This window comes from Elephantulus edwardii, unplaced genomic scaffold, assembly GCF_000299155.1.
Source record: "Elephantulus edwardii isolate Elephantulus edwardi_28Jun2011 unplaced genomic scaffold, EleEdw1.0 scaffold00006, whole genome shotgun sequence".
Classification (NCBI taxonomy): Eukaryota; Metazoa; Chordata; class Mammalia; order Macroscelidea; family Macroscelididae; genus Elephantulus; species Elephantulus edwardii.
In genome coordinates, this window is record NW_006399756.1 from 4,232,151 (window position 1) to 4,254,230 (window position 22,080).

At 49.3% G+C, this 22,080-nt stretch overlaps 1 protein-coding gene across 1 annotated transcript in view; it reads right to left on the bottom strand.

Annotated features, from left to right (window-relative positions):
- PTPRE (protein tyrosine phosphatase, receptor type, E) overlaps nt 1–14,685 on the bottom strand; it is a 43,376-nt gene extending 28,691 nt beyond the window's left edge. The window contains 5 exon segments of the mRNA XM_006879864.1: nt 1,731–1,821; nt 8,760–8,896; nt 11,702–11,775; nt 12,010–12,109; nt 14,577–14,685. Of these exon segments, the coding sequence (XP_006879926.1) occupies nt 1,731–1,821; nt 8,760–8,896; nt 11,702–11,775; nt 12,010–12,109; nt 14,577–14,685 (511 nt within the window).
- Between the last annotated feature and the right edge of the window lie 7,395 nt (nt 14,686–22,080).

Sequence of the window (22,080 nt, forward strand, 5' to 3'; positions counted from 1 at the left end):
TGGGCAAAGCAGGCATTGTCATTAACAGAAAACAGCGTGTGATGGATGGTTGAGTGAAAAACCAATCTGCTTTGTAAACTTTCACTCACACTACACACATATAAGAAAACAAAACCCCAAGCCCAGTGGACAGTCACTGTGGGTCAGAATGCAGGGCAGGGCACCCAGCAAGCACAGCCTGCTGACTGATGCCACCGGGGAGGCGGCAGTGGTGAGGGTCGGGGGTGGAGGTGCTTCCTTCAGGCCTGTGACTGAGGGTGAGACTCTCTTCATGAGTGATGGAGGGCTTTGTGCTTAACAGGGAAAACGCAGAGGAAGACCCTAGCTGGTGTGTGGCGCTGAGTCAGCCCTCAGCACACACAGCGCGCAAAGAAACACATCAACGCAACAAAGCAGCTAGTCAAACACTTAGACTTGTACCTGATGCTCATTGTTTCTAAATACCTGTTTCTATTGGACCGGAATGATTTCAATGATCCCACCTGCTCATTTCACAGTCCTAGCTGTCCCCCAGGCTCACCCCGTTCAAGCCACACACTGCTCCGCTCATCCCTGAGACTCTGGTGTCTGGTTTAGCAGGGACCCTGTGGAGCCTTCCTGAAATACATTCTCAACCTGACCACTTTGCACAAGCTCACAGGCTCTGCCGGCCATCACAGTGGGCCTGCCCACTCCCCTACCCCCAGCCCACCCTGGCTCAGCCGGCATCACAGTGGACTTGACCTGACTCCACACAAACCCCAGCTTAGCTGGCTGGTCTCCCCTACACCTTCTTCTCCCAACTAATGAAAGTTCAATGGATTAATGTCTTCCAGTTGACAGAACCATTGGCTCCTGGTGGGTTTTATGAAAGCACAGATGGAAACTGCAGAACGAGAAAGAAGCTGCGAGGAGCTCAGAGTCTGCAGGGACCAGCCTCACAGACACATGGACGCAGGTCAGGCCGGGGAGATAGGCTCAGGCCTGGCCTGAACACGCAGCCAGAGCTGACATGCGCACGCCTGTCTCCTGGGCGAGCCTGCTGCTTCCCCCGGTTGTCCCTGATGGAAAGAGGAGCACGGCTCAGACCAGACCCAGGAGGAAAAGGGCACTGCATGCCACCAGCCCCGGGGGGTCCCGGCTGGGTGGTGGCGTCCAGTTTGAAGGGGCCTTGCCAAGGCAGCTGGGAGTCACAGGTGAGGAGGATATGGAGGGCGGCCTGGGCACAGTCCCTCACACAGTAGCAAGTCATCGAGATGGTCTTGGTGCAGATTTGTCCCTCAGCTCCTGCGGCCTGTCTCTCTGTCACCGTGTCCCTGACCCAAGTCACCTTTTCTACCCAAAGTCCCATCAGGCTGACTCGAAGGCTTCCACAAAGTCCTGAGATCCTGACGGCCTGTCTGTGCTCACTTTACACTGTCTACAGTCCCCGAGGTTTGGGGCTTAATTGTCTGTGGCCAAGGGGGCTGAATCCACGGAGCACAGCCGGTCCTGGTCTAGTGAGATGGGCACTGCCAGCTGGTGCAGGGGCCTGTCACCACCCTGCCCAGGACACCCAGCTGCCTGGGCCGCAACAGCAAGAGCAAGCTGGGCACCAGGGGCAATGCAGCTGCCCAGGCCACCAGCGCCAGGCCAGGTCCCTGAGCCTGGGACCCTCCCATGCACAACAGAGCCCCCACTTCCGGAAGAAGCAAGGCCAGATCTGTGATCCCAAACCCTCTAAGCATGAAAAACAACAAAGTCTTACTTACTAGGAAGGATGTTGGGGTATCTGTTTTTCTCTCTGTTTTCTTCTTTATTTGCCAGTTCAAATGTTCCTGGGATGTGTCCAGACGGCAGAGACTAGAAGAGAACGCAGAGTTAGCACCACACGGAACAAACCACAACACTGTCTTCCTCAGGTCCAAGGAGCTTCTAGCAAACTGCCTCTGTCCGCAGCCCAGCCCTGCCCCAGCCCGGCTCCGGCTTGGTGCCTAGGAAAAAAGACACTGCTCATGTCCCTCCTGCGTGGACAGGTGACCATTCCTGCAGACTGAACCCTGCACAGAGCGGCAGCCTGCACTGCCCCCCTTCTCCCTCCATCTTGGGGGGACCCCCTGGTCCTGAGCAGGGGCTCCATAGAGATGTCGGACAGATAGGACAGATTCTGGCCAGAGTGAGGGGGTGGAGAGGTTGCCTGGGATTCTGTGGAGGGGAAAATTCCCCAAGGTGGACAGACTTAGATGTAGTCCTGACCCTGTTCCATGGGCCGCAGCTCCATCTCACCTGCGGAGCACTGGAAACGCAGGTGCCCGAGTCCTGCCCAGCGTCCTGCAAGGATGCCCATGAGCATCTGCACACAGCACTTTAGGGAGCACCACTCAGACCCCTCCTTCACTTTAGAGAACAAGGCTGTGAGGTCCTGTGCCCAGTGAGACCTGGCAGGATGTGTGCAGATGTGAAGCCCCACGATCAGGACTGAGACCTGCAGGACAAGGCTGCTGTGAGGTATTCTGCCTTCTAGCTCCTTCCACCACTCGGAACTCCTCTGGGAGTGTCGATGAATGTAAAGCTGACCAGCCTGGTCCAAGGACCCCTGGCCTTGAAGTGGAAGGCAAGGCATTCATTTCCAGATACCTCCTGGCTCTGTGGGCAAGTATACCATCTATCTTGGCTGTCACCACACGCCCATTGAGTGACCAAGGAACACCCCTGTTACAGAGAAGAAAATGGGAGCCCAACGGGTGGCTGACCACTCCTGGTCACCTTTGCAAGCTCAGGAAAAGCAAGACTCCCACTGCTGTCAAGTCCAGCCCACCCCACAGAAACCCTCCATTGGGTTTCTGAGGCTCTAAAGCTTAATTGGAAGATAGCTTTTTTTTTGTTTTTGTTTTTGGGAAGATACTTTTAATCTTTCTCTGTGGAGCAACGAGTCCATGTGAACCACTGATATTTCCGTTAACAATGCTATAGCCTATAACTTCTCTCTATGTGTATGTAATAATTGGTACAGTTTTTACAGTTTCTACACGAATAATTCATTAACATGATTACATTCTCCAATCTGAGCACGCCCACCCCTCTTCACAGCTGCTCCTCCCCCCACAGACTCACAGCCCCCCACCCCCCCAGCGTCCTGCCCCATCCCAGCTGCCCTGCTGACCCCACACAGAGAGTTCCCAGAGTGCAGTGCTCAAGACAACTATTCCTCACTAATTAAACAAAGCAGCATTTTAACAAACTAAATAAAGATCAATCTTAAAAATGCACAATGACCACAATATTAGAACTGTAAATAACCAACCAGACTGATCCATGACAGTATTTCTGGAAGCTGTATTGGGGCCTGAGATGGCAGGAAAAAGAAAAAAAACAAACACTGATCTACAACAAGGAGAGGATAAAATAGATAAATGGGACCTTCTAAGAATCAAATCCTTATGCACATCCAGAAACTTCTCCAACAGGTAAAAAGGTAAGTCACAGGCTGGAAAAAAATATTTGGTAATGACCTTTCAGACAAGGGACTTATATCTAGAATGTATAAAATACTCGAGCACCACAACAAGATAAAGGTAAATAACTCAAGCACGGGATAGGAACAGACACTTCACCAAAGAAGACATTCAGATGACAAACACATGAAGAAATGTTCAAAATCCCTAGCTCAAAGAGAAATGCAAATCATAACAACTATGAGATATAATCTCACCCCAGTAACAATAGCAAAATTCAACAGAGCAGCAAACAACAAACACTAACGAGGCTGTAGAGAAACTGGAACCCTTATCCACTGTTGGTGGGAGTGTAAAATGGTGCAGCCACTATGGAAGGCAGTATGGTGCTTTCTCAAAAAGTTGGAGATAGAGATCCCATTTGACGCAGCAATTCCACTACTGGGAATATACCCTAAAGAAACCAGAACTGCCACTCAAGTAGATATATGCTCACCTATGCTTATTGCTGCTTTGGTCACAATAAAAAAAGAGTTGGAAACAACTCAAGTGCTCATCAACAAATGAATGGATAAAGCAGCTGTGGTATATTCACACAATGGAATAATATGCTGCATTGAAAAACAGGGAACTCATGAAATATTATGCAAAATGGGTGACTATGGAAGACATTAAGTTTAGTGAAATATCTGAGTCACAAAAGGACAAATACTGCATAATGCCACTGTTATAAAACAGGACTGACATTGGCTTTTGGGGGGAAACTAAGAAAAGAGGGCATAATGATGTACATGGCATTGAAACAGAAGAGGGAGAGAACTGTTTAAAAAGGACATATGATTAGGTATTATTTGTATGACAAGAGTTCAGCATAAGAACTTCATAGGAAAGTGGACTGGGGGCAGGGGATTGTATAACAATAAAATATATATTTTTTTCTTTTCAATGAGAAAAGCAAACTGAGGGGGAGGGGTGGGCAGGGAGGAAAATGTGATCTGCAGCAATGAATGAATAGAAATTCAAGTTCTCTATAACCTTCCATTAAAATCTCAATACCTCCCCCCCAATCTTGTTTTCTTTACAGCCTTAAAAGTTGATTTGTCACAAAGTGCTTGCATTATTTTTTTAAAAAGCAGCTGCTCATTGCCTTACCCTCAGCCCCTGGCACTCTCTGTTGTACGTTGCCTCTAGGAATTTGCTATATCAATCAGATCTGACAGTATTTGTCCTTTCGTGTCTGACTTATTTCACTCTATACCACCTTGAGACTCATCCACATGGTTACACAGATCAGGATTTCTCTCTATTTTTTTTTTTAATGGTAGAGTAACCCTGGACTGTGTAAACAGACCACTCTGCTTTCTCCACTGACTAGCTGATGGGTACATAACTGCTTGAATCCATGCTTCTAATTCCTTAGGTCTACAATAGAAGTAGAATTTCTGGGTCAATTTACTTGGAACCAACACCCATGGCAGCAGCAGTTAAGAAAGTGTTTTGATTGGGAAAATTTCTTGTCAAGGACCTCTCAAAAATGCTAGAGCAATGATGTGAGTTTAAAGACTAAAGTGCTTCTGATCCAAGCCATGGTATTTTTCAATTGCTTTCTATGCCTCTGAAAGTTGGGCAATGACTAGGGTGACAGAAGAATCATGACATTGAACTGATGTTGGCAAAGCGTGTGAAGAGCCCGTGGCTGTAGAGAGAACACAAGCCTGTCCTGGAGGAGGTACAACCTGGGTGCTCCTCAGAGGCCAGCACGGAGAGACCTTGTCTCACATACTCTGGACACGTTGTTAGAAGGGGACAGTCCTTGGAAAAGGACATCATGCTGGAAAAGGAGGAGGGTCAGGGCAACAGACGGACTGACACAGGGTCTGTAAAATGGGCTGGAACGGGGAGAGACAGAGAGGCTGGTACAGCACAGGGTGTGGTTCTGACAGTTGTTCATAAGGTTGGCATATAGACGACTCAACGGCATCTAAGAACAATGCCATTTACAGGAGTCCTGGGGCACAATGGTTAACAGATTGGCTGCTGATGGACAGGTGAGTGGAACCCATCAGGAGAAGTCGTGGCAGCCTGCTCTATAAAGGGTCGTGAACTTGGAAGAAAGCCCTGATGGGGCAGCTCAACTCTGGCCTTCAGGGTCACTGGGATTCAGAATTAACTCGACGCCAGTGGGCTTGGTTTTGTCCTTATAAAAGGATCCCTGAGTGGGGTAATGATTATGGCGGGTGGTTTCAACCAAGGGAGAAAAATGAAGCTGCCTGACTCCTCAGAGATCACTGTTATGTTCTGTGGAGTCACTGACTCACAGCTGACCTTTCAGGTTTTCAGAGGCTGTAAATCGCCCAGGAGGAGACTGCCTATCTTTCTTTCAGATTTGAACCACCAGCCTTTGGGTTGCTACAGCAACTCCTTCCCCACTGGGCCACCAGATCTCCCTCCCATTAGGACTGTCATCCTGGAAACCGCATGGCCAGTTCCTCTTTCGGCCATGGTCACTGTGGGTTGGAACTGACTGAATGGGGATGGGGGATGGTATTTCTGTTTAAGTTTTTGGGGAATTAGTTCATTTTGGTATTTTAAATGTTTCTCTGCTAAGTTATTTGGAGTGTTTCTACTCTGTGTCCCAAGAGGTCCTCGGCTGTCCCCGCTGGAGACAGGCCAGCTCAGTCCGGCAGATCTGATTCACAGCCCTGCACCAGCAGGCCTGAAGTGCAAGGGAACCAGGCCAGGCGTGCAGGGGAGGCCCCGGCCGTCCAGCCAGGCTGAGAGATTGCAAAACGGCCCTGCATGGCACTGCCAATCAAAATGACCTGATTTTTCATCAAAAAGGGAACTCACTTGGAAACAACAAAAAGAAACAGCACAAAGAGTGAGGCTTGTGCTAAAAACAAGCAAAGCGCAGTTTACACTGGCCATCCCTCACCTTCCTGTACTGCGGCTGTGTCTGTGAGCAGTCTCCTGTGTGTGGCCAGGACTTTAAAACCCATGGACAGCAAGTCAGTTCCGACAGCTGTCCCCGGGGCCCAAGGCTGTAACTTTTTACAGGAGAAAACAGCCTCATCTTTCTCCTGCAGAGCGGTGTCACGGCCAAGCACTGCAATCACTGTGTCACCAGGACACCTGGGTCTTCAGATGTGACCATGGCATATCTGTCATGTTTCTTGTCACAAAGCACTTTCATCCTCACATTCAGGCTGTGAGGTGCATAAGACAGGCACCCAGCCTGCCCCCACTTTGCAGAAAGGGAGACAGAACTCCACAAGGTGGACAGAGATGCCAGGTTTGAGCCCAAATTCTCCTATCTGAAAGCCTGTCCTCCTCCAGTAAGAGCTGAGTGCAGGAAGATTTAGATGTGAACACTGTATAGGGACTCATCTCATGAATGGAGGGACATGTCCACACAACAGGACATAAGCCCTAAGTGGGCATCACCGGCCCATGCTGCGAGGTGGATGGACCATGATCACGCTTTGCTGAGGGGAGGAAGTCGGACGCTGAGGACAAAGCTGGCTGATCTCAGTTACATGACAAGCAAGTCCACCAAACCCAAAGGTCACATTAGTGGCCACGGGGCTCACAGAGGGAAAGGCACGTTCTGGCTTTGGGAACATGAGGCTCTGTTAGTGGCTCAGGGAGAAGTGAGGAAAAGGTGGTGACAGAGGATGTACACCGTGTAAACTGTCACTGATGTCACTCAATTGTGCACATAAAGAAGGCTGAAATCAAAGTCGACATCATCGGATAACCCTGTCAACAAAGGGCAGACACACTTGTCTCTCTGTCTGTGGAGGCAGGTACATTGTAGGTGGCACACACATGCATTTAGAATACACGGTGGACACATATATGTTACACATACACTTACAATGCAGGGACCTAGTAGTAATGGTTGAGCTCTGAATTCAAACAATAAAGTTAAACTGTATCTCAGCTGTAAAAAGCTAAAGATACTCCCTTAACTAAACCACAATAAAGACTTTACTGTTAATTTTGAAAGGCAGCCAGTTCAATTCCCCAGCTACTCTGTGAGAGAAAGATGGGCTGTCTCCTCTCATATGAGTCACCGCCTTGGAAAATCTCCTGGAGGGTCAGTTCTGAGTCAGTTTTGACTCAACAGTATGGAGCAGCATATACATATGCATATATATGTATATATGTGTGTATATATATATATACACACATATTCACAAACATGCACATGCACACATATACATAAACATATGTACGACACATAATGCACTAATTTATAGTAAGTGTAGTAGATGTATATATTATAAATACATGTATTATTAATATATATTTAGACAAACCCTTCTACATTTTATATAAATACATTTATATATATTTATATTTATATAACATGTATAATACATGCAGCAGATTTACAGGTTTTAAATAAATACATTTCTATATAAGCATATATAGCATTTGTAATACATTTGTAATGCTTCCATTTTTAGTAAATAGAATAGATACATATGTATTACAAACACATTTATAAAGCATTTCTGGATACATATGTCTGCATTTGTAACACATTCCTGTATCCATGAAGAAGTCCTGCAGGTAGAGTGCCTGTGTTTGCCTGGTAACATAAAGGTCAATTGTTCCAATCCACTGGCCACGGCTCAGGAGAAAGATGGCAGCTTCTTTCTGTAAAGACTTATAATCTCAGAAGCTCAACAGACAGTTGTCATGAGCCGGACTTGACTCAATGAAGGTGAGTTAGGGTTTTGGTTTATATTTATATGTATAAAATTTATAGTGCACATAATGGACTCACACCTATGACAAATTCACAGAATATTACATAAAAATTCACCCACATGAGGGAGGTGGGAGCACAGAAAGGCACAGAGAGTTGCTGGAGGACCCTGCCAGCTGGTCAGTTCACTGTCCCATTGGCAATCTGACAGCCGGACCATGCTGATGCTGGGATGACCATGCAGAAGAAAGGCCACCCCCTCCAAGTGAGTCCCTGAGCTCCGGGTGCCCAGCAGAGGAGGCTTGGGGACACGACTGCCCTCAGCCCACAGTATCCACGTGTGCTGTGCTCCTTCTCCCTTCCCCGGACGACCTAGGGACACTGTTTCTGCCACACTCATTTCAGGACATGGCCTCACCGTGTGTCCTGCACCCAGCTCCACTGTCAGGAGACAGCGACTCCCTCATCTCATTCCAGGTGAGAGGCAGGGTGGGGGGAGCTCAGGAACCCAGGCCTCTCGGGATCACCAGGTGGGGCTGCGAGGCCCCCAGGCAGTGTCTGTGTCTCTGGGGTCTCTGGCAGTGTTTCTGGTCCCCTGTATCACAGACCCCACCCCCATCCACACTCACATTGAACTCCTCTCGGAAGCGTTTGCAGTCATCAGCCGAGCGCAGACGGACCTCTTCCTCCAAGAAGCCCACCGGGATGGGGAAGTACTTCTTGGGTCCTGAGGGGGACCTGCTGAGAAGCATCACCCTCTGCTGCTCTGTGGAACCAAAGAGATGCAGGCAGCTTAGTCATATTAAAGGACAGTGACTCAATATCTCGACCATGCCAGAGGAAATGACCCCACTGAAGTCATGCTGCCGTGAGCGTCAGAGTCCCCACCCCAGTGCCTCCTCACTCTGTGTCACTTGTTGTCCTCTGCCCAGACCCCACATCTGCTCCACTTCCCTTGCCCTTCCTCCACCCTGCCCCTCCCTCAGCGGGGTGAACATGGCTTTGAGCTCCTGCAGGAGAGGGTCTGGTGTAGCAAACAGGAGAGCTGGAGGGCCTGGTGTCAGGCCTGGTGAGATGCTCAAGTACGACTACCACCAGAAAGGCTGGGGGTTCAAACCCGCCCAGAGGTGCTGCGGAGTAAACACTCGGCAATCTTTTTCCAGGAGGCCATGACTTTGAGAAGCCCATGGAGGCTGTCCACACGTGTGGAGAAGCCGTAAGTCAAAGTCGATCACAATATCCGAGGTTAGCAGTGGATTCTAACTCTGGTTAACAGGCTCAGTTACTGACTGAAAGGGTGGAGGTTCGCGTCCATCCTGAAGCGCCTTGGAAGAAAGGCTGGTAATCTACACCCATCAGGGTAACAACAATCAGTCCTTGAGAACAGCAGTCTTCTCAGACACTCCAGGGCTGCCTGAGGCCTAATCAACTCCATGATCAGGGCTAAAGGTCAGTCAGGATGCAAGGCCCCCTCTGGGCACACAAACCCTGTGAACTCCCAGAAAGCGGAGAGGTTGGGTAGCCTGGAGTCAGGCAAGGAGAAGGGCGGTGCTCTGAGGGTATCTCTGCATGGACCGCTTCCCCAAGTCAGGAAGAGAAACAAGAAGTGAAAGGGCCAGTGTGGGCTTGTTTCTGGGGTGATATCTGCTGTCCTCCTCAACAAGGCCAGCATCCCTCCTGTGGTCACACCTACAGTGGTCCGCCCACCAGTCAGGTCTCTGAGGCTTAGCAACGGCCCCCCAGGGCCAGCCCTTCTTGGAGTTGGAGAGAGTGGGATCAAAAAAGGGGATTGAGTCTCCTTTGTGCTGGGCCACCCCTGCTTCCCTTTCTGCTGTGAGGTGGGAGCAGGGCAGGGGGGCGGCACTGGGGAGGGTGTTTGGTCATGGAAAGGAGTCAGGGTCCCCCAAGCATTGTGAAGCCTGCTCTGTGTCTGGGGGTGCTGTCCGTGCCCAAGTCTTGCTCTTTCTGGCTGAGCAGCTCTTTATCTTGGTTGTTCTACAAGTGCTGTCCACCAGGACACTGCCTCCAGGGAGCGGCTGTGCGGGAAACTGTGCTCTGGCATGTCTGCCTCCCACACTCTCCTTGCACACTTTCTACCTTACACACCCTCCTTAGACGTGGCCCCGCATGTACAACCCTCGCACGCCCTCTTCATATACCCGTATACTGCTTCCTTGCACACCTGCCTCACATACTTCACACACCTACAATGCACATTTTTCTCAACATTATAAACATATGAAAACACAAATGTGCCCTGCGACCCTGAAACCAGAAGAACCAGCTGGTGCCCGGCTAGCCTGGCTGACCACTCTCCAGGGCTCCCAACGAAAGGGTGGGAATAGGGGTGGGGAGACACGGGACAAAACCTAAAATCACAGGAAGACCAGTCCGTCGAACAGTGCTAGTGACTCGTGGAACCGCCACCACTGTGGCCTTTGGCCAAACACTAAACAAGCCTGTCAGGGGACAGTGACAGCAGGGAGGCACTGAGATGAAAAGGTCAGCTCCTGTCCAGGGAGAAAGCTCAGGATGGAAAGGACAGAGGACGAATGGAAATGGGAGACACAGGGAGGAAGCAGGGAGAGCGCTATTGTAAAGTGGGGACTGTCATTAACACAACGCAAAAGAATCCGGGTGACAGATTTGCTCCGTAAATTCCCACTCAAAGCACACTCAGAACTCTGAGAGCACAAAGTTCCTCTGGAATCAGTTCCAAGGTAGTAACTGAACTCAGATACGGCAGGAAAAGTGGAGATGGTCCCACCAAGTAACCAGGTGCTGCAGTGTTGACTCCACCTCCTGGCCCTGTGTGTCAGAGAAGAGCTGGGCTCCGGGGGCTTCCAGGGGCTGAATTGTGGGAAGCAGATGGCAGGCCTTTCTCCTAAAGTGCTTATGGGTAAAAACCACGCGAGCTTCCAACCTTATGATTAGTGGCAGAGCACTGACCCGTCCGTCCTCCCAGGTTCTCCACACCGGGTCTAAAACGCACTGCCACCAAGTCTGTTCTCGGAGCAGAACTACCCCATTGGGATGGCGAGACTCTAAGATCTACTGAAACATACTGCAGACTGCCACACCTTTCTTCCGTGGAACAGCTGGAGCTGAACCACGGATCTCTCAGTTAACAGCCTGATGTGTTAACCACTGTACCACCAGGATCCTGATCCCCATCTCCCCTGGATCGCAGCACCAGCACCCCTTGTTTAGGTGGCCTGGATTTTGATGGGGTACTTCCCACTAGGAACTGGGCTGTCTTATCTCAGGGTAGGTTTAAAGAAGCGAGTGAAAGCACAGTGTGTCTCATGCTCTGAGAACAACAGGACGTGGAGCTTTCTCCAGGGGAGCCACACACGAAAATGCCCGCCTTGTTTCACACACAGAGAGGGGGGCGCAAGTGCCATCCTCCAAGTGGAGGCCTTTGAAGGACGGATGCCAACAGAACGTCTGCAGAGTGAGACCAGAGTCCAGGGCCTCCAGGCAGAGGGAGGCCTGGGAGAAAGGTGGTGGCCGCCGAGGAGGAAGCACCTGGCCCGCCTGCCCACCCAGGTGGTTGCCCAGGTGGCCATACCTTGCTCCTCCAGGATCCCGTTGGGCATCTTCTTGTCGTTGGCGCTGACCACGGCCTTCCGCTGCTTCCGGAACCTTGGGAGAGAAGAATAGTTAGGTGTCAGCGTTGGGCCCCTGAGGGCCCGGGCCAGGGGCAGGCTACCCACCAGGTGAGCCTGGAGAAGCTCTTCCTGCTGCCCATGGTGGGCTCCCTGCCGGCCACCTCGGCCACCACCGTTCTCAGCGCCCCACGCCCGACCTCCGTCCACAGCAGTGTCTCACTTCCTCCTCAGCCTGCTGGGGCAAGTCGGCTGGCCGGGACACTCCTACCTGAAGAAGTAGGCGGCCAGGAGGAGGAGTCCCAGGCAGAGCAGCAATGGCAGCAGCAGCCAGGCCAGCAGGGGCTGGGCGCCTCCGGGGTCGGGAGGGCCTGCAGGCACAGGGGAGGGGTCACCGGAGAGGGGCCTGCCACAGGAGGGTCCCTACACCACACTGCACTCTACAGTTTACAAGGCAGGCCCCTATCAGTTACCCTCCTGACACGGGACCCCACTTTACAGTTCTCAAGGCAGGCCCCTCATCAGCCCTTCTCCTTCCTGATAAACACATCCTATTCTCCAGCTTACAAAGCTCCTCCCCCATCAATTCTCCTGACACAGGCCCTCACTCCACAGTTTACACAGCAGCCCCCTTGACAATCTGCCAGTTATCCACCCTCTTCACACCTCACTCTACAGTTTACAATTTCCTCCTCTCTGAGCACTTCCTCCTCACACCAGCCCACACTCTCTACAGTTTACAAGGCCGTCCCTCCACCGGTACTTCATCCTGACACAGGATCTCACTCCACAGTTTATCGGCAGTCACCTCATCAGCTCCACACCTACCCTGACCAGTGGCCTGTTCCCCAGACCTCGTGGTTTCTCCATCACCTAGTGAGGTGACAGTGGAGGTGACTATGTGGGATACCCCTTGGCTCTGGCCTAGGATAGTTCTGGGGGCCAGCGTGACCTCATTGTGGGTGCACCTCTTGAGTTCTCTGCACCCACAGACAGCTTGATGAGCTGTGTCCACCACCTGCTGGACGCCATGGCTTCTAAAGGTTGGGGCTGGTGTGTCTTTCTTTAGCTCGTAGAATGTCCCCTCAGGTGTGGGGTGACTGCTTCCTGTGGCGTCCTATGCTCCCGGGTGCCCCCCAGCTTCAGGACCCTGTCCGTGGTCAGTACGTGTACGCCGAGTAGGTCCCAGCGGTGGTGCCATGGTGACACTGTGGGGCGCCGAGGCCAGGCTGAGGGCAGCAGCCCATGCCAGCCCACCGGCAGATCTAAAACTCCCAATCATCGTGACAACAGGCAGTGCTATGTCCCCTCCCTCTGGCTTGTGGCCCTGGGGACCAGCGACTGGTATCCCTGAAGAGCCCAGCTGGGAGACAGTGACCCCAGCCCAGAGGAGCTGTCTGGGTCCCAGGCAAAGCCGGGCAGGGCCACACCGAGCAACCTTCTGACTGCTCCGTGGGCCAGGCTCTATGACCACAGGTCAGCACAGCTGTCCAGGGACCAGAGTCCCAGGGCCCCTCCGACAACATCATCAGGACCCCAGAGGGGACACTCGGCAGAGCTGACATCTGGCAGAAGGGACACTCTGAGGAGCATACACCTCAGGAGTGTGGACAGCTAGCCAAGCTGACACAGGGTCCCCGGGATGGAGCAGACACTCAACAGAGCTGACATCCAACAAAGGGGCACTTGGGGCAGAGAGGACACCCTGGATAGAGGTGACCCTCAGCAAAGCGGGGGCCTGCCCCCTCCACAAGGGCCCACCCACCACCCAGGCCTCCTTTCTGGGTGTGAGGTCCCCTTCCCCGAGGTGAGGGGTCTGTCCCTCTCATTGGGGACCCCAGGCCCCCTCCAACGGTGAAAATTCCCATCACCTCAATGGGTGTGGCTGCAGATGAACCCCCATTTCTGCATTTGCATAGTGGTTGATGTCAGGGGGCCAACTTCTGCTTGGTGGCGCTGGAACTCCTGCCTATGGGGTCTCTGGGTTCAGGGGGCCTGAGGTGTGAACAGACCAGGTTCCCCTGGTCACAGAGGGGCACAGGACCTGAGACCTGACCTGCTGCAGGTACAGGGCTCCAGAACAGGGCTCCAGCCATGAAGTGACAGTCCCATTGCACACCTGTCCCGTGGGACTGCAGCGCTGACTGACAGGTTAGAGCTTTGAACTTTGAACTCATTAGCCCCTGAGTGGGGAAGGATGAGGTGGTATGCTCCGTAAAGATTTACACCCCAGGGCAACTCTCTGTCCCACGGGGTCGCTGAGGGTCAGAGCCACCCGACAAGCCCCGGGCTTGTTCTGCCGTCCGCCTCTCAGATCAGCACAGAACAGTTCTCCTCTCACCTCTCCTTTCCTGCCCTCTCTGTCAGAGAACCATTCCATTTGTAAACACTGTGATGTGCACATCTAAAACACAGGGTTTGTGCTTTTAAACAATAACCATAATTAGTATACCAGGATCTCCCCTCAGAATAGTAATAATTTATTGGCCAATGCTGTCAATTTTCAGGCCAAGCTTACATTCCCTGCTGACCCTGGGCTTGTTTGAGATGAGCTGGAGCAGGTCCAGGTGAGGGAGGGGGATTTTTAACCCTCTGTGCTCCTGTCACCCCTCCATCCCCCTGTGCCTGGAGCCAGCGCTCCCCAAACACCAGGCTGCCCAGATATGGTGCAATCCATGCTTCTGGCCTGAGGGGATGTTATATACACTTTAGGATCAACCCCTTTTGCCTTCCGCACCCTCCCCACTTTGCCCCACCCTGCACCCCTGAACCATCTAAGGGCTCTGCGGGTGGTAGTGGGGACTGTCTGGGTGGTGAGAAGGAGGCAGGGGTCCTCACCTGGGGTGGTGGTCCCGTTACCTTCTGGTATGGTGGTCTGGTTGTCCTCCAGAGCGCCCGCAAGTGGCCAACTAAACCCCACAAGCAGGAGTGGACAGAGGGGCTCCATGATGGACCTAGAGAGAGGCAGGGACAGGCTCAGAAGGTCACCCCTCATAGAGGAACATCAAGCAGGGCGCCCGCAAGGAAATCCACATGAACAAAGAGTCCTCTCAATAAACACGTAGACATGATGGCAAACAGAGCAAGACTGTTGTCCAGGGCTCCAGTCCCCTTGGTTAAAATCGGGAAGGTGATAACAATGAAAGAATTTGTCTTTTACTTTTCAAAGAGAAGAGCGAATTGGGGGGAAGGAAAGATGGGCAGGGAGAAAAGTGCAATAATGAATAAATGGAAGTCCTCAGTCTCTGTAAACTTTCATTAAAATGAATAATAATTAAAAAAACAAAAAAATTGGGCAGGTGTGCGTCAGGATGGTATCCTCTCACATACTCATTCAATCTGTGTACTGAGAAAATGATTTGAGGGGGAATATATATACATATATGCAGAAGGTCAAGAACTGCAGCCTTTAATATGGATTGAGGCTCAATGTCAAGAAGACAAAGATTCTCACCACTGGACCAATTGGCAGCATCAGGATGGATGGTGAAGAGACTGAGTTTGTTCACAGCTTTAGTTTGCTTGGCTCCACAGTCAACATTCTTGGCACCAGCAGCCAGAAAATTAAAAGACATATTGTGACAGAAGAGTCTGCTGTTTGGGACCTCTCCAAAATACTAAAGAGCAATGGTGTCACTCTGGAGATTAAGGTGCACCTGATACTGGCCATGGTCTTTGCAATCACTTGTTATGCATCAGAAAGCTGGACAATGACTAGGGAGGATAGAAGTAGCATTTATGCCTTTGAGCTGTGGTGTTGGAAAAGAGTATTGAATACCATGGACTGCTAAGAAAACAAACAAGTTCATCCAGGAGAGGGTTAAACCAGGATGCTCCTTGGAGGCAAGGATTCTGAAGCTTCATCTGACATACTTTGGACATGTTGCAAGGAAGGACCAGTCTTTGGAGAAGGACGTCACACTTAGGAGGGTGGAGGGACAGTGCAGGAGAGGAAGACTCTCTATGAGTTGTATTGATTAAGTGGTTGGAGTAATGTGAGTAGGTGTGTTGGAGACAGTGAGATTGGTACAGGATAGAGTAGGGTTTGGGGCTATTGTACACAGGTTTTTGTTGTTGTTTGTAGTTATTTTGTTGTTGTTGTTGTTGTTGTTGTGTGCTTGTAATATATATATTATATATAATCTCTCACTCTTGCTGGCAGTCAGGAAAGATCAGGAGATGTCTTTCTCTGAGAAGGTCTGATGTTAATGATGTCAGTTTGAGGATTACAGTGCATATGATCCAGGCCATGGTCTTTTCGGTCACTTGTTGTACATTGGAGAGCTGTGGTGTTGGAAAGAGCACTGAGTATAAACATATGTGTCTTGGAGAAGGTACAGCCAGAGTGCAAAAATAACAAAGTTTTTTCTCACATACTTCGGGCATGTTTCTAGGAGAGGCTAGTCCACGGAGAGGGACATCAGACTTGGAAAGGTGGAGGGGCAGCAAGAGAGAGGAAGAGCCTCAATCAGGTGGATGGACGCAGTGATTGCAGAAATGGGGTCAAGTGTCCCAGAGACTGTGAGGATGGCACTGGATAGGACAGGGTTCAGAGCCGTTGTCCACGGATCCGTGCACTGTACAACAGCAATGACACATATGAGGGAGTTCTGGTGACAGGAAGCTAGCGAGCTGTGTGAATCTAGGACGTAGCCACACTGGTCAAAAGAATCCCTCATTTTTATATACTGCAATACTTTCCCTTTAAAACAAAACATATGTAATAAAATTCAGTTTAAAATCCAGGGAATTCTATTTTTAATATTAATTTTAGAAGACGCAACCTCTACATGAATAATCATTAGCCACAGTGGTAATTCTGAGATTATATCGTTATATTATTAAGAAAATTATGTCCTCAGTGCGGATTAGATTATACAGAATTGTCAGAATTAATTCGTAATCACCAAGTCCTCTGAAATTGAGCACAGTGCCATAACCAACTCATAACAAATACAGAATCATCAATGGTGGGGAAAAGAGGAAAACAGAACGAATCTGCTTTGTGATCTTGGAGCTGTGAATCTCCCCCCACCCCCATCCCCGTGTGTCCCATGGCATCCTAACTGCAAAAAACAATTTGCTGTTTAAGCATTTCAACTATTCCATGGACTGAAATGTGACTGTATTCACTATATTGTAAAGAGTAAGGTTTGAGCCATATAGTAATGTTGTTGTTGTTGTTGTTGTTGTTATGTGACATCTAGTTGCCTGCAACTCAAAGTGACCTGATGAACCTCTGAAGCCTGCCCTGTCCTGAGCCAGTCTCACTGACCCTGGCACACTTACCCCCATTGTCCCAGTGACAGTATCAATCCATCTCATCTGGGGTTTTCCTTTCCCGCACTGTCCCTCCACCCTTCTGAACATGATGACTTTCTCCAAGGACCAGTCCTTCCTGACCACGTGCCCAAAGTATGTGGGAGAGAGCTTCAGGATCCTAGCCTTGAAGGAGAAACTTGGTTTCACCCTCTTTAAGACAGACCTATTTGTTTTCTTAGTGGTCTGTGGTATGTTTAAGACTCTTCTCCAGCACCACAACTCAAAAGCACCAATTCTTCTTCTATCATCTTTAGTCATTGTCCAGCTCGTTGATGTATAGCAAGTAATTGTTAAGAATGGCCTGGATCAGGCCACCTTGGTCTCTAGACTGACACCGTTGCCTCTCAGTACTCTAGAGAGGTCCCTGACAGCAGATTTTCCCAGTGCAATTTGTCTTTTGATTCCTGAATGCTGGTGCCAACAGTGTTGATTGTGGAGCCACTTAGATGTGGGGGACTAAGGAGACCTGATGTCTGAGGGTGGACAGAAGGAGCCCAGGTGGTATAGTGGCTAAAGTGTTCAACTGCTAATAGAAACACCGGAGGTTCAAACTCACAGGATGGCAGCTCCCTATAGATGTACTATTCTGGCCATTTTTACATAATCTTCAGCAAGACTTTACTTGCATGTGATACCAATGATTCTATAATTTCCTCACTCTATTGGATTGCTTTCTTTTGGAATAAGAACAAATATGGATCTCTTCCAGTCAGTTGCCCAAATTTCTTAGCATACTGCAGTCTTTAATATGAATTACATCTCAACATCAAGGAAACAAAGATCCTCACCACTGCTGACAGCATCACGATAGTTGGAGAAGAGATTCAAGTTGTTAACAATATCACCTTTCTTGGATCCACACTCAACACTCTTGCAATCAGCAGCCAGAAAAATCAAAAGATGAATTACTTTGGGAAAATCTGCTGTCAGGGACTTCTCCAGTGGGCAAAGGAGCAACGATGTTAGCCCAGAGACTAAGGTGTGCCTGATCTAGATCACGGTCTTCTCAATTACTTGTTATGCATCTGAGAGCTGGACAACTGACTAAGGATGACAGAAGAAAAATCTATGCCTTTGAGTTGTGGTGCTTGAGAAGAGTATTAAATATATCATGGACTGTCAAGAGAACAAACGGTCTGTTTTAGAGAGGGTGGCACCAAGTTTCTCCTTAGAAACAAGGATTTTGAAGCTCCATCTCACATACTTTGGCCCCGGAGAAAAACATCATGCTTAAAAGGGTGGAGGGTCAGCACAGGAGAGAAAGACTGAATGAGATGGATTGACACTGACTGTGGCAACGGGGGCAGGTGTGCCAGAGACGGTGAGACTGGATTCAGACAGCACTTCGAAGCTGTTGTTGACGGGATCGCTCTGAGTTGTAGTTGACATAAGGCCACGTAACAACAATAGATGAGCAGGGTTGTCACAACAGCCAGTTCATCAAAAGCAAACAAACCAAAACACGTCTATATGGCATCCTCTTCCGGGGGCAGATGAGGTCATTTACTGAAACGATCACAGCTTTAGAACCTACAGGGTGCTTCTCCTGGGCCCTCCAGGGCCACTCCAGGGCTGCTGTAAGTTAAGAGCAATGAGTGGACAGGTCTAAAGGTTGAGAGTAGGTCCCTGGGTGGCCCAAGCTGGACTGCTGACCCAAAGGCTGTGTCAGAAAGGCCTGGTGATTGCTGCTGTACGGTTACTGCCATGAAATCCCTCTGGGGTGGGCCTACTGTGATGCATGGGGTCTCCGTGACTCAGAACAGGGTCACAGCGGCCGGTGTGGGGACAAGGGCCAAGGGGACAGGAACGAGAGTTCTCAAGGGGCCTGAGGAGCAGATAAGAGGCATCCTCTGCTGGGGCGGGAGGAGAATCGTGTACTTTCTCTTCTAAACCAGGATGATTTGGGGAGGGAAAGAGGATGTGCCCAGCGAGGGAAGCTATGAGCTTCTCCTTAGACTCAATGCCATTTTCAGAAACAAGGAACTTAGTTAAAAACAGTTCCATTCAAACACTCATCTTAAAAACGAAGAACTTCCTGAAAGTCAAATCAACACCCCCAAGCCAGGCAGTACTCATTTCATCCACCTTCCTTTCTTGAGTCACAAGTATACAGTGTGGTTTTTAACTTTTTTTTTAAATTTTACAAACAGATTATTTGTTGTTGTTAAGTGTCATCGAGACATAGATGACTCATAATGACTCTATGAACAAAAGACTTGAACACTTGTATAACTTTCATAGTTTCTCCAAGTTCATAGAGTTTCCAGAGGCAAACCATTTCGGAAGTGGACGCCACTCCTGCTTCCAAGCTTGTTTTAATCGGGGAGCTCCACCAAACACTGTCCACCATGGGTGACCATTCTCATATTTGACACATCAGGGTCACAGTGGTCAGCTTCACAGCAACCACAAATTACCTCTGTACAGTAATGGACAGACCAGTGCTATACCACTTAGAAGAATGTCTGACTAAAAACAATTAAAACGAGGCCTGAGGGCCATAGATTAAAATCACCCACCTTTGACTTGGTAGCATAACTCTGTCCACTAGGCCAACAGAGCTCTCTCTATGACTCACAGCAATTCTATGAACCACAGATCTAACCTTTGCCCCGTCCTACACCATCCGCACAACCCAAGACAGCTGGAGCCCATTGTTACAAGCACAGTAATCATCACTGGCAAATGCCAATACATTTGGAAAACAGCTACTGGCCAACTGATTGGGAGGGATCCTTATCTGCTCCCATCCCAAAAGAAGGCTATCTGACAGAGTGAGGAAATGATTAAAAAAATCATTAATATCATATGCAAGTGAAATCTTGCTGTAGGTTATTTAAAAGTGGCTGGAATAGCAGGTCTGCAAGGAACTGTCAGAAAGGCAAGCTGGATTCGAGTTGGCTGTGGAACAAAGTGTGTTGTTGACAATAACAAAGGAATCTTGGTTGGTAGAAGAGAATACAAGAAAGATACTTGTATGTACTCTATGACTATGAAAAGACATTTGACTGTGTGGATCATAACAAATTATAACTAACACTTTAATTGTGTTCATGTCATATATACATATCCCGAGAAGCTGCTGGCCGACAGACAGGAAACGAAACATGGCAGGCTTTTACAACCGGGAAAGATGTGAATGATTGTCTGAAAAGCCGATAAGATTTTTAAACTTTCACTCAAATAAAATATATTTTTAAAAAGTAAAATCAGGAATGGTCCATGTGGTAGCCGTTCGCTGTTTTCAGTCTGAAAGCTGGACTAATTACTTGAGAAGCTGGACTTCATGAAGAAGCACAAAACATCTCTATACGACTTTGAATGCCAAATAATGAAGAAAACTTTGTATGAAGTATTTGACTATCAAATTAGAACATGAACAGGTTAATTATTCACAGTGTACTTTCACGAGCTTTCAACAATTTGTTAGCCTTATTTATAGCTTTATTGCTCTCAATATCTTTTTCTATATCTTTAATATCTCTCCCCCCATAAACTTGCCTGTAAATGTCTTTAAAAGAGTATTTTGTGGGATTTCAAAATTGATTATTTCTTAAAATTATAATTGTTTTCAAAAAATGTCATTTTAGAAACATTTCCCAAGTTGAGGATCTTTTTCCTTCCGTGGTGGCGGGTTGGACGCTCTGTGGGGTCTGTAGGGAGCTGCTTGACTAACTGAAGGCTGTCCTTTCCTGGCATTCAAGTCACCAGCCCCTGTGAGGGAGAGAGATGAACAGTCTCCTAGAAGGCACGTGGAGGGGCAGCCGTGAGTTGGAGGTGACTCCGTGGCAGTGAGAGAAGATGAGAGAGATTCGCTGAAGATTTGCAGATTTACAGCCTCAAAACCCCACTGAAGGGTCGCTATGAATCAGAAATGGCTCAACAGCAGGCAGGTGGGGCGTTCTTCTCCTATTACGTATTTCCAGCTAATTTATAGCAAAGTGTAGCTAACACTTTCAGTCTTTTTTTCCAAAAGAATTGGACTGTGCAAGTCCTCATTAATATGGTGGTAAGTAGCCCCACCTGCCCAAACCCTAGTCACCCTTGTCGGAAACCTGGGTGAATTTACCAAGTGACTCTTTGAAGGCACTGACGTTTCTCCTGTCTGAGCTGTCTGGTATCGCAGTCACAGAAATGCCACCGGGGTGGCTTTAACAGAGGTCCGTTCTCTCGCGGTGTAGAAGGCGGGGAGTCTGGACCCGGAGAGCTGGCTCCAGGACAAGGCTTTCTCTCCTTGTTGGCTGGGGGAAGGGCATTGCTCCTTGGCATGTCGGTGACCTTCATGTGGCATCTGTCCTCGCTCATCGGCTTCTCTGTGTCTGATCTGCTCTTTATATCTCAAGAGAGCTTGACTTAAAACCCCTTCTACCCTTTGTTTCTATTCACTGTAACAGGAGCAAGAGTTGTGTGGGGACGGTCACAGCTGACCTTTACCAACTCCACATGCTGCCCCCCCACCAACATCTACAGCACAAAGCCAATTCCCACGAGGTCAGACACGTCCTCCGTGCTCCCATGCCTCCTTCTACTCATCCCGACACCAGTCCTGCTCTACTCGCTCCAGAATCCACTGCAAGAGCTTCCAGAACACACGAAACCATGTTTACAGCTATGGAAGCCAAAAGCTACAATTCAGGTTAGTAGCAGGATCCTTGCCAACAGGATACATTTTTGTTGTCAAGATACAACTTTTCAGTTAGGATGGTTTCCAAAATGTGCTCACAGCGCCTCACCCTTCAGCCTCCTGACTTTAGTCCAGTTCTAGGAAGCTCTTGGAGCCGCTAATTCATCTCCTCTCCATGGGAGCCAGCTCTCTCACGCTGGGCCTCTGGTTCTCTGCCGTGGTGGCTGGTGCCCTCCTGGAGGCCTGGCTGGCACAAGAATCTCTGGCTCTGAAGGGCACACGGACTGCATTCCTGCTGTTGCTTTGCTCCCGGTGAGAGTCCACAGTTCTGCTGCTGACTGCTCAGTTTAATGTTGAGAATAGCCAATCTCCTTGTGGATTGTAGCCAATCCCCTT